A 12,368-nucleotide genomic window follows, 5' to 3' on the forward strand; every position below is an offset into this window, starting at 1 on the left:
TGGTGAAAGTGAAATTAAAAAGAAAAAATGCTGCAGATGCTGGAAATCTGCAAAACAAATATAACATGCTGAAACATTCAACCGGCCAAGACGGCATGTTTTGTTCACATTGCAAGTTTCCAGCATCTGCAATATTTTTAGTCGGGGAATATGAGGGAGATGACAGAGAAGGGTGACGGCAGGGTTGATTAAATAAACAGCATCATTAGCATCGCCTGTCTAAAATTAGGACAACAGCAGCGATTATGTACAGGAACCTCATGGTGAGCAGTCAATACAGTATGTTAAATTACAAGTACCAGTAAATTGTTGTTTCACCTGCTAAGGATGTTTGAGGCTATGGACAGTGCAATGGAAGGAGGTGAAAAAGTAGGTGTTTCATCTCCTCCCGTTCTTGCATGGAAAGGGAATGAATGTTGGAGGTGACAGTGTGTGGAATTATTAGTTTTTTTTTTTTGCTTTTCTTCTAATTTCACTACTTTGCCATCTCGAGACCGGATATCTTATTATTTTTGAGAACATTAGATTAGATGCTGCTGTAGCAGGGAACCCAACAGCCTCCACTGTTAGGATTTTCTCCTGCTGCCCTCAGGTCAATAAAGTTGCTGCAAGGGCAAGCTGATAAGAACACAGAAGGAAACGGGGCATCCAGGACCTGAGTGAGCAGGGGTATCTCATTAACCAATGGGCCACAATTTCTTGTCATATGGCACACAGTAATTTATGGACAAGATTTCCAGCAATTTCAGATAGCCGTTTCAGATGTGCTGGCAAAATCGGCATATTTCGGTGCCAGAGGTGATTGACAGAGGCAGACAACAAAATATCATTTTTGTGAGGTTAACGATGGAGTAGCGTAACTCAAAGCAACGTTTAGATATTTAACCTTCAGCTATGTGTCAGAATTGCATACATACGTGTAAGCTCTTAGTCTCACTCACCCTTAATAGGACAGCAAAACCTGGCCCTTTGTTAATTTGGAGGAGGTCGAAAAGACAAACCCAGAGTAGCTGTCTGAATTCTACTCTTCCCAATCACCTTTTCTTTTCAGCCTCACAACAAGTTTGCACAGAAGCATAGTGGAAGGTGTTCCGCATCCCTATAGAAGGCAGTGAGTCTGCCTGAGAAACGCAGGTGGTGGCTGCGCTCTACCACCTTGTCAAAGGACCAATTATGTCAACAGGCTGTTTATTTCCATGGGGGAAAAAATTGCAGCTGAATTCTATTGTATAAGGAGCTCAGCTGCCAGGATCAGTTACAGGGCAGCAATTGGGAGGATTCTGGCTTATTTTCTTCTCCATCCACAGCAACTGAGATCACCCCACCCCCAGTTTGTTCTTATTTATGACATCACTGAACCCCCCCAGTCCAATAACCCCACCTAATCTTTGGACACTGGGGCAATTTGGCCTGGCCAATCCACCTAACCTGCACATCTTTGCACTGTGGGCGGAAATCATAGCACCTGGAGGAAATCGACACAGACGAGGGGAGAACGTGCGCACTCCACCCAACACCGGAATCTGTGAGACAGCAATGTTTTAAAAAATAATAAATTTTAATTTAAGAGTACCCAATTTTTTTTTCCAAATAAGGGGCAATTTAGCGTGGCCAGTCCACCTACCCTGCACATCTTTGGGTTGTGGTGGTGAAGCCAACACAGACACGAGGAGAATGTGCAAACTCCACACGAATAGTGACCCAGGGCCGGGATTCGAACACGGGTCCTCAGCACCGTGAGGCAGCAGTGTAAACCACTGTGCCATGTTCCGCCCGAGACAGCAGTGTTAACCATGGTCCCACCATCCCAAAACATAATACAAGTTGCTTGTGGTTGCCAAGATTATGTTGAGCTTGTTTAATAGCTCTGTTTAATACTCAGTGGAAAATAATTACTGTAAGAGCAATTAAACCAGTCGACCGCAATTCTAAGCAATCTATCGCTCCACTTTGGGATAGTCGTAATGGATGTGATGAGACAAACTTGCATACACCCATGTTCTTTCTTTTGATCAATCCAGACAAGATTTGCCAAAGTCTAAAGATGAGAGTTATCAAAAGTGCAGCTCTTGTAGCCACCTGGGGTGACCACTGCCCAACACAAAATGGAAGATTGCAAGGAATGCAGGGAAATGGGACATGTTGTAAAAGCAAACAGCTTGCAAGGCGCTTGTATATTCAGACTACTGCAGAAACCAGTTCTGACTGCTGCAGAAACCAGACAGCACTATGAAAAGAAAACAGTTAGCATACTAATGAGGCGATACCGGGCGATCCCCAGGTACAATGGAAACAAGTTAAACACAAATCGATACATTGAATGGAAGGCCAGACTTCTCGGCGCCAAAGAAGTCCAAAACAATAAGTCCCAAGAACCGCCCCAGTGATCGAGGTACTGCCCCGTTATTGGGGAATTCAAATCAATCGATTGGGAAGAGACCCAATCGATTGCGAGAGTATAGAGGGTCCGCCCAGGTGGGCGCAAGACCCTGAGAGGAGTATAAAACAGAGACCGCGACCCCAGCTCTCTCTCTCTCTGCCAGCCTCTCCTTGACCAGCCAGCCCTCCCAGCAGAACACCGTTCCAGTAGAAGAACCTTGAGGAGAGAGGTCTGGACAGCAGCCGCCAACAAGTAAGTGTCACAACGCAGGCTACGAGAGTAGACACTCCTGACCCCCTTTAGTCCATAACTACTGGAAGCCTGCGGACCCAGGACAAAGCTAGAGGCCATTGTTTCCTGATCCGGCAGTCCCCTTGTCCAGATAAGTATTTGGCCTATTAGTGGTAGGATTAGCCTAGTCTTTTAGTTTTATATGCATGATTAGTAGATTATTGTAATATAATAAACGTGTCTTGTTTGAACTTACTAACTGGTGTATGGATTTATTGCTTTGAACTTGAACTTGTATCTTAACGGTACCTGGCGACTCCACAGCTAAAGAACGAAACAGAGCCAAATTGAGTGTTAAGCACACTCACCCAGAACAAGCAACACTCTCTACCTTAAATCACATTTTTCTTCAAAACAATGTTATCAAGGGATGATAGAAATTACAGCACGAGAGGTCATTCCGTTAGTTATGCCTTTTCGGCTGGAGATTTTCAAAGCAAAGGCAGTGCCATCTTCTATCTTTGTATCATAGGGGCTGGTTTAGCTCACTAGGCTAAATCGCTGGCTTTTAAAGCAGACCAAGCAGGCCAGCAGCACGGTTCAATTTTGACCACCTTGGAACAGATGGGGCCGGGAGGAGCGAGCAGGGCAGACCGTGGAGAATTTTGCACCCAGATGAGAAGGATTTTGTCTTTTTTGGGGGGGGGGGGGGTGTTTGTATCTCTCTTTCCCCCCCCCCCCCCCCCCACACGTTGGAGACATTGCTGATGGCGGATAACGGATTTTGTGAGGGGGTTCTTCTGCTTTTGAGGGGTATCTGGGGTTTAACAGCAGTGAGGAGATTCCACCTTCCATTTGTGGGAGGCTTTGAAGGCGGTTATTCGAGGAGAGATCATATCTTGCAAGACACATCAGGAGACGAGTGAGGGTAGTGAGGCAGAGGTTGGTGGATGCCATCCTGGAGTTGGATTGCCAAACACGATTAGTCAGACACCAGAACTACTGGCAAGTAGAAATAGATTACAGTTTGGGCTGCTTTTGGAGGGCAGGTCAGTACGCCATCTATGATATTTGAACATTCTGTGGGGGGGGGGAGGGGGGCTGATCATGGGGAGAAGGCCAGTCGCCTGTTAGCACACCAGCTGAGGCATCGGGTGGCTTATTGGGAAATAGTGCAGGGCAAAGGACCTGGTGGCAAATTGGTGTCTGCCCCAGCCAAGGTTAATAAGGTTTTTGATTGATTGATTTTATTGTCACATGTACTGAAGTACAGTGAAAAGTATTTTTTTGCAGCCAAGGGACCGTACACTGCACGCAAAGTTGGCAAAAAGAATAATCAACAGAGTACATTGACAAATGGTACGTTGACAAATAGTGATTGGTTACACTGCGGAACAATGGGCCAAACAAAGCAAATACATGAGCAAGAGCAGCATAGGACGTTGTGAATAGTGTTCTTACAGGGAACAGATCAGTCTGAGGGAGAGTCGGTGAGTCAAGAAGCTGTTCCTATGTCTGGATGTGCAGGTCTTCAGATTTCTGTATCGTCTGCCTAATGGAAGGGTCTGGAAAAGGGCAAAGCCTGGGTAGGAGGGGTCTCTGACAATTTTCTTCCCACTGAGACCGTTACAAGTCTGAGCCCTCAAAGGACGGTTTGTCAATGTTGAAGTTCTTGGATGGTTTGTCTATCCCAGTGGTGGAGCAGGAGAAAAGGGAGGAATTAGAGACCGCTGACCTTGGAGGTGATTACAAAATGCATGGGTCTGATGCAGTCGGGTAAGGCGCTGGAGCCGGGTGTACTCCCAATCAAAAATTATAAGATGTTTGTGGGACAATTGGCCCCATTGCTATTAGAAATATTTAAGGATTCAATTTCACTGAAGACATTGCCAGCCACATTGACGCAAACATTGATGTTGAAGAAAGATGAAGATCCAGCAGTGTGGGTCATCTTGTCCTATTTCGTTACTGAATGCAGATGCAAAATTGTTGATGAAGGTCTGGCTATGCGTCTGGAGCCCTGCCTCCCAGGGTTTTATTAGAAGATCAGATAGGGTTTCTTAATTTCGGCAATTGTCGGCCAATGTTCGGAGACTGCTTAATGTGGTTTTGTCCCTCTCTCCAGTCCCAGAGCCGGAGATGATTATTTCATTAGATGCGGAAAAGGCATTTCATAGGGTGGAGTGGAGTTATTTGTTTGCGATCCTTGGGGGGTTTGGCTTTGGGCCTAGATTTATAGCTTGAATCCAGCTCCTTTTAAGGCCCCCACCGCGAGGGTTTGTACGAATGCTTTTGAGTTCGAAATATTTCCACCTGATAGGCACGGGAGACGGGTGTCCACTGCCCGCTGTTGTTTGCCTTAGCAAGTGAGCCTCTGGTGTAGCATTGATGTCGTCCAGAAAGTGGAGGCAAATAGGGGTGGAGCATAGGGTATAATTCCAGCAGGTTCTCACCCCCAAAAAAAACACATCGCAGGAACCAATTGCTGACTATAGTCGGGCAGAACACTGTCCCTGGCCACCCCACTGGTTGCCAGTAAGCCAATTGAACCGACTTCCTCCAAATCTAGTTCCTAAGATTAATTCGGCACCGACGAGTCTGGTTTCACCTCCAAAATAAAAAACTAGGAACACGCTGCCCTGGCAAGCACTCTTCTGATTAAAGGCACATTCTGATTATGGGTCCATGGACCAAAAATAATCAAATAAAAAATGGGAACAAAGGAAATAGACAGGAAGGGCTCTTGCAGCCCTTTCATCTACTTCTCTAGAAAAAACGGGCCTTAAATTCAGCATTGCCTCAGAAGTGTTTGCAGAACTGTGGGCTTAACATTCAACAATGTTTGTAATCATGTCATTTTGATGGCATGTTCACTGGGTGTGCAGTTGGTGGTTTAAAACTGGCTGAGTAGGAATGTTATATTAAGTGATGAAAATAGTCTATCTGAAAATTGTAGCATCCACCTTAGTAACTCGCGTATGAGCTGCTTTCCTAAAAGCAAAAACAAAATAATTACGTTTTAAGTTGGGACGTGACCTCATTTGTGTGTTACACGTATTTCTATCATAGCATGACTAGACCTCTGTTAACAGGATGACTGGGCTTCCAAAAACCTGTGTTGCTCATTTTTATGATTTGCTTTTCTTCCCCCTCTCTAGGTATTTGATGTGAGATTAAACGGGCAGCATGTCGTAGTGAAAGATTTGGACATATTTGAAAAAGTGGGACATAGCACAGCACACGATGAGCTGGTGTCTTTCACTGTTAGAAAAGGCAAACTGAGTGTTCAAGGAGAAGTGTCTACATTCAATGGGAAGATGCTCGTAGAATTTGTCAAGGTAAATATTCTAATCAGTTATTTTCAGTTAGCTGAACCAATAGTTTTGTGGTATCTTGGGCCAACCAATCTTAATAAAAATTAATATTTAACTCTGCTCATTTGAGAATTGGTGCTGTGAGTTTTTGGTGTATGTGGGCTGCTTAGAAATGTACAGGAAGACCTCCAGCACCACATATAAATTAATGTTATGCTCACAGATCTTGGTGTTCTGTTTTATGACATAGCATCAATTAGGCAACACTAATAAGAACAACCTTTTCCAAATCTTCAGGCCCCAAATTTCAAACCGGAAAAAGCAGTGAATTAGAAATAAGTACACATGGGCATGCTTTGCCTGGACATCACAGAGCATATTTCAAAGCTCGAGGCAGTATTTGACTTAAAGGTTGTACTTGGACATCCCTACTGTATAGGTGCTATTGTAAGTTGGGGATCATGGCACGTTTTTGAGGTAGGTTTGAGGAAGCTTAACTTTCCATTTAACTTCTGTTCCTGAGCTGAGATTGCTTGATGCTGACACTGAATTGTGAAAAGCAAAGCTTTCCATTCCCAAAACGTGTGTCCCTTATTTTGACAGCTCTGCTTTCCATGACCTGCAGAATTGATTTGTGGTTCTGCGAGTTCCCCTACTGCTGGCAAGTACGTTGACAACTTGGTGGCGCTAGTGCAGTCATACCCACTTAATTTAAACCAGTTTTTTTCAATATTGCATTTGTATCAACCAAAAGAATGATACTGTTGACCGGTAGCACTCCCTCAGAACTGCACTAGATTACAGGCTCAAATCCTGGATTGGGGCTTCAAACTGCAAACCTGAGTCTGAGGAAGGAATACTGAGATGGGGGTGGAAAGAGGCTTCTCCTGTGTCCATTGAGGGCCCTGATATATTTCTGGACACAAGTGTATGGGTTTTTAGTACTTTGCCCAAGTAGCCACTTTTCTCATGTTTGAGATCACACCAACATCTCAGAAGCCAATTGAACGATGTGAAACAGCAACACTGCAGCCAATTCTGTCCTTGTCAAAAGCACACCAGTTCAGATGACAGTTTGTCATGATCAGAGTAAACTTGGGAAGTCCTGGAACCAGTTTGACTGTCATGTTTGCTTTGCAAATTTCCTAGACCATTAGAAGCTGCTTACCTTTATAAGGCCAAAGATAAACTGGTTAACCTTGTAAATAACTGGCTGACTCGCAAATTTCATGGTCTTGTGACCAGATTGAACTGTTTGCTTCTGCAGACTTTGTAGCTTATTTATCTTTTCATACTGGTGGAAGTATTTTAAATACATTGTATGTTTGTATAATGTGAGATAAAGTACCATTATCACCACAGCCCACATAAAGATCCATAGCTTTCCTCCCAGAGCTACAAATTGAATACCTTTACTAATGTTTTTAGCCTGCAGATATATTGGGGCACATAAGAAGGCCACAAGAGCCATTACAAATTAGTCACTACATGAACTGCAGCAGTTCAAGAAGGCAGCTTCCCACCATCTTCTCAAGGGTACTTGGGGAGGGGCAATACATGTTGACCCAGCTAGCGGCGCCCACATCCCATCAATGAATAAATAAAATAATTGTGTAGCTTCATTAAAACAGGGAGCTAGTTTCTGAGCTCTTCTTTTCAAAATGGGGTCTATTGTGTATAATGTTCTTGCAGATTGTGGAATGCCTTCATAATTATTTAAATTAAGTTTAATTTGTGATCTTCAACCTAAAAATTATTTAAACTACTGTTTATAACTAAATATTGAATTGTTTGGTGTGTGCCATCACTTGCTGTGAAAAACAGTATTGGGCATTAAAGTCCAACTTTGCCAGCTCTACTGTCCTCCAGTTTGGTCAATTTTCTCCCTTTGTCTCTTGTTTCGATGGGGATTAGTTTATGGCTGAGGTATAATTTATCCATATTGATTTCCTCCGGGTATCTCAACCGGATTTGCAACCGGGTCTTCCTGTGTGAACCATGAAGGTAAATGTTTATGCACTAGCATTAAGTCCAATCCCACGCTATCCCAATGTCCACAGGCAACTACAGGAGCAGATCGGGGTGATCCCCTCTAAAATCTAGAGGGCTGAAGCCAGTTGTCTGTTGCACCTCTGTTGCTATCCAGAAGGTTATCGCCAATGTTACTGCAGAATAGGTGTAGTGTGATAGGACCTTCCCTTTCTGTATAGTTCAGCTGAACCATTAAGGGCACAAAATAAATCTTGATGAGTTTAACAGTTTTGGGGTTGGTAACATATTAGTTTGTGAAAATTCTGCACAAAACAGCACTAAGTAACCAGAGCAAAGGTTTTGCTTTCATTATTCCCAGGCCATGCTGCAACACATGTTAGCCTGTGGAGCTGTGATAACGAAGGTAAGAAACCTCAAGCGGCATCACCGATTCTAACAGCACAACTGTTAATGCCGAAGGAAGGAAAATACAGTTACAGATACAAGTTTAAACTCTTAATTATCTTGAAAGAACTTGCAGCAACAAACCTCGTGCCCCTTCCCCAGAAAATGTTTTTGATATTACACTATCGAATTCTGTGTCTTGATCATGCTTTTATTATAGCCATTATGGTTTCCAATTGAATTAGATAAGCAAAGTGGATATAGTGTAATTGTGTATGAACTGTATATTGAGCCCATCCGAGTTTGGTGAAAACCCTGAAAGAACTATTAATCAGAGATTTTGTTTTTTGTTGATCCTGCCTTTCAGGGTTACTATGACAATCCTAAAGTCTGTGCTGTATACATCATAAAGGGAACAGTGGAGGGTAAGTTAAATATTGAAAATTGTCTCAATCCGTTGAGATGTTTCTGATTGCTGTTGATTTTACCAGTACATCTGACATGTTCTTAAATATTAATGGTTTATTCAGAATCATAGAATTCAGAACCTTACAGAAGGTGGTCATTGGGCCCATCGAGTCTGCACCGATCCTTTGAAAGAGCACCCTATCCCCATAACCCCACCTAACCGTTGGACACTAGGGGGAGATTGAGCATGGCCAATCCACCAAACCTGTATGCCTTTGAATGGCAGGAGGAAACCCATGTAGACGCATTGAGTACGTACAAATGCACACAGTCACCAAGGTCAGAATTAAACCCGGGCCCCTGGTGCTGTGATGCAGCAGCGCTACCACTGTGCCACCGTGCACTAGATACCTTGACAACCTCTTTACTAATTATAGTGCTATTTTGCAATTGAATTTGGATGTTGAATTAATCGTGAGCTCTGGATATGAGTTGATCGTTTATTTTGTTGATTGGCTTGGATGAGTTTCATCGGGATTACATTGTTGGATGCATAAATCAAATCTGCTGCATTGAAAAAAGTTTTTTTTAAATTTAGAGTACCCAATTCATTTTTTCCAATTAAGGGGCAATTTAGCATGGCCAATCCACCTACCCTGCACATCTTTGGGTTGTGGGGGCGAAACCCACGCCAACACAAGGAAAATGTGCATACTCCACACGGACAGTGACCCAGAGCTGGGATTGAACCTGGGACCTCGGTGCCGTGAACAACAGTGCTAACCACTGCGCAAGCGTGCTGCCTCGAAAAGAAAGTTAAATACAAAGTAGCAAAGATTTGTGGATGGCACATTTGTGCTTTTATGAAGCAACGGGTATAAAAAGTAATACAAATTAGCAGCTATTTTAAGTGAGCTTTTGATGGCTTAAATGAAATCTCAGTTGAATTTGCAAACATATTGACAAGCGACTGAAGGAAAATTGTATCACTTGGGTTGCTTCAATTCCTCAAATCTTGATAGAAAATCAATCGGGTGATTATGTTTGTAATTGTTTTTAACTGCTGGTGAGGCTCCAGTGTAAGTGCAGGCAAATTTCCAAATGAATCTATTGTATAAAAATGTAAGGAGTCTCATCCTGTGGAATTAAGGTTTTCCATTAAGTTTCCCTGAGCTAGGGCGGCATGTGGCGCAGTGGTTAGCACTGAGACTGCGGCGCTGAGGACCTGGGTTCGAATCCTGGCCCTGGGTGACTGTCCGTGTGGAGTTTGCACATTCTCCCCATGTCTGCGCGGTTTTCAACCCCACAAACCGAAGATGTGCAGGATAGGTGGATTGGCCACGCTAAATTGCCCCTTAATTGGAAAAGAAAAATAATTGGCTACTTTAAATTTATTCAAAGAAGAATTTCCCTGAGCTGCAGAATGGATGATGTTGGAGGTAACGTTTCCTATATTTTGTCAAAACATTTTGTCTTCACGCCTAACCATGCTTCTATATGTCTCCTTCCCTTGGCCCTGAGTGTCCAGTAGGAGGTGGGAATTTATATCATACACTCCATATTAATTGTTCATGTTCCTTTTGATTTTGGCAATTTTCAACCTCCCCATGCCGCCTATATTCTTGCTGGAGCGCAGCTCTACAGATGTGAGCAACCCTCTGCTACCTTCATCGAGTCTGCGCTGCCATTCGGTGAGATCATGCTGATCTGATATAATCCTCAACTCCACTTCCTGTCTTATTCCCTTACTTGTTAAAAATCTGTACATCTCTGCCTTGAACATGCTTTACAATCAATTTACAGGCCCAATCTATTCAACCTCTCCTCACCAGAAAATCTCTCCATACCCAGATCAACTGAGTGAACCTTATCTGGACTCCAATACCAGCATAGCTTTCCTTCGAAAAGGGGACAAACACATTTTTCGATGTGTGGGCTAACTGGTGCCTTGTATAGTTTTAGCAGGACTGCCCTATTTTTATACCCCATTCCCTCTGGAAATAAAGGCCAACATCCCATTTGCCTTCCCAATTACTTGCTGAATTTGCATGCTAGCTTTTTGTGATTTATGCATGAGGACTGCTGTGCTGAAGTTTTCTGCAGTCTTTCTCCATTTCAATAATATTCAACTCCTTTGTTCTTCCTACTAAAGTGCATAACTCCCGCATTTTCCTACATTATGTTCCATCTGCCAAGTTTTTGCCCACTCACTAACCTGTCCATATCCCTCTGTAGACTCTGTCATCCTCAGCACTTGCCTTCCCACAGTAGCATAGTGTCTAGCACAGTTGCTTCACAGCTCCAGGGTCCCAGGTTCTATTCCTGGTTTGGGTCACTGCCTGTGCGGAGTCTGCATGTTCTCCCTGTGTCTGCGTGGGTTTCTTTCAGGTGCTCTGCTTTCCTCCCACAGTCCAAAGTGTGTAGGTTAGGTGGATTGGCCATGCTAAATTGCCTTTAGTGTCCAAAAATGGTTGGGTTACGGGGATGGGTTGGAAGTGTGGGCTTAAGTGGGGTGCTCTTTCCAAGGACTGGTGCAGACTTGATGGGCTTAATGGCCTCCTTCTGCATTGTAAATTCTATGATCTATTTTTGTCATCCGCAAGCTTGGCAATAGTGCATTCACTTCTCGTGCTCAAGTCATTAATGCATATTGTGAATAATTATGGCCCCAGCACGGATACCTATGGCACTCTACTAGTTACTGGTTGCCATCCTGAAGTGCCCACCTTACCCCATCTTTGTCTCATCAGTTAGCCAATCCTCTATCCATACTAATATACTACCCCAACACCATGGGCTCTTATCTTATTAAGTGGCCTTTTGTGTGGTACCTTAGCAAACGCTTTTTGGAAATCCAAGTATATTACATCTACTGGCTGCCCTTCATCTACCCTGCACATCAGCATCCTATTCGATTGTGGGCTTCGTTTGGGGGGCGGGGAGAGCAATGTCTACATTTTCCATTCTTTCCAATGAAGCGGAAACTGTTGTTCATTATGATAATCAAACAAATTAAAAGTGGAAGTTTACGGACTAAATGTTATGGGTTTGGTGGGGACAGTGCATGGGAGGCCACTGTCCAATCCTGCGGGCAAAAATTAAATAGTGAATTGTCACCTTTTTAAAATAACTGCATGTCACGGTGGGCAGGAACAGGGTAATGGGGCAAGTGGAAAACCTTGGGAGTATTTCAGAACTGCTTCTTCTTAAACTGGTTTTGGATGTAACTGTAATGCAAGTTTGTTGAACTGATTCAAACTGTACAAATTTAGTGGGATCCTTTGCGCTTGAATAGAGTGTTTTAAGTACTCCCACTTCGAGAAACTCTAGACCAGGGTTTTTCAAGTGGGGGTAGTGACCCGTAATGTGTCGCAGGCGGGTGTCATAGAATTTACAGTGCAGAAGGAGGCCATTCAGCCCATCGAGTCTGCACCGGCTCTTGGAAAGAGCACCCTACCCGAGGCCAACACCTCCACCCTATCCCATAACCCAGTAACCCCACCCAACACTAAGGGCAATTTATCATGGCCAAGCCACCTAACCTGCACATCTTTGGATGTGTCAAGAGGGTCGGTGGTGGTCCCAACAGGAAGTCATCCGCATAAAAAGAGAGCCGGTGCTCGAAACCCTTCCATTCCCCAGAAGCTCCAAGAGCCATT

At 43.8% G+C, this 12,368-nt stretch overlaps 1 protein-coding gene across 3 annotated transcripts in view; it reads left to right on the top strand.

Annotated features, from left to right (window-relative positions):
- Nucleotides 1-8,812, top strand: part of mlec (malectin) — a 28,845-nt gene extending 20,033 nt beyond the window's left edge. For all 3 annotated transcript variants that reach the window (XM_038791782.1, XM_038791797.1, XM_038791790.1), the window contains 2 exons: nt 5,770-5,949; nt 8,669-8,812. In XM_038791782.1, coding sequence (XP_038647710.1) covers nt 5,770-5,949; nt 8,669-8,773 — 285 coding nt within the window. In that variant the 3' untranslated portion in view covers nt 8,774-8,812. The remainder of the gene's footprint in view (nt 1-5,769; nt 5,950-8,668) is intronic.
- The last annotated feature ends 3,556 nt before the right edge of the window (nt 8,813-12,368 follow it).

This window comes from Scyliorhinus canicula, chromosome 1 (genome assembly GCF_902713615.1).
Source record: "Scyliorhinus canicula chromosome 1, sScyCan1.1, whole genome shotgun sequence".
NCBI classification, from domain to species: domain Eukaryota; kingdom Metazoa; phylum Chordata; class Chondrichthyes; order Carcharhiniformes; family Scyliorhinidae; genus Scyliorhinus; species Scyliorhinus canicula.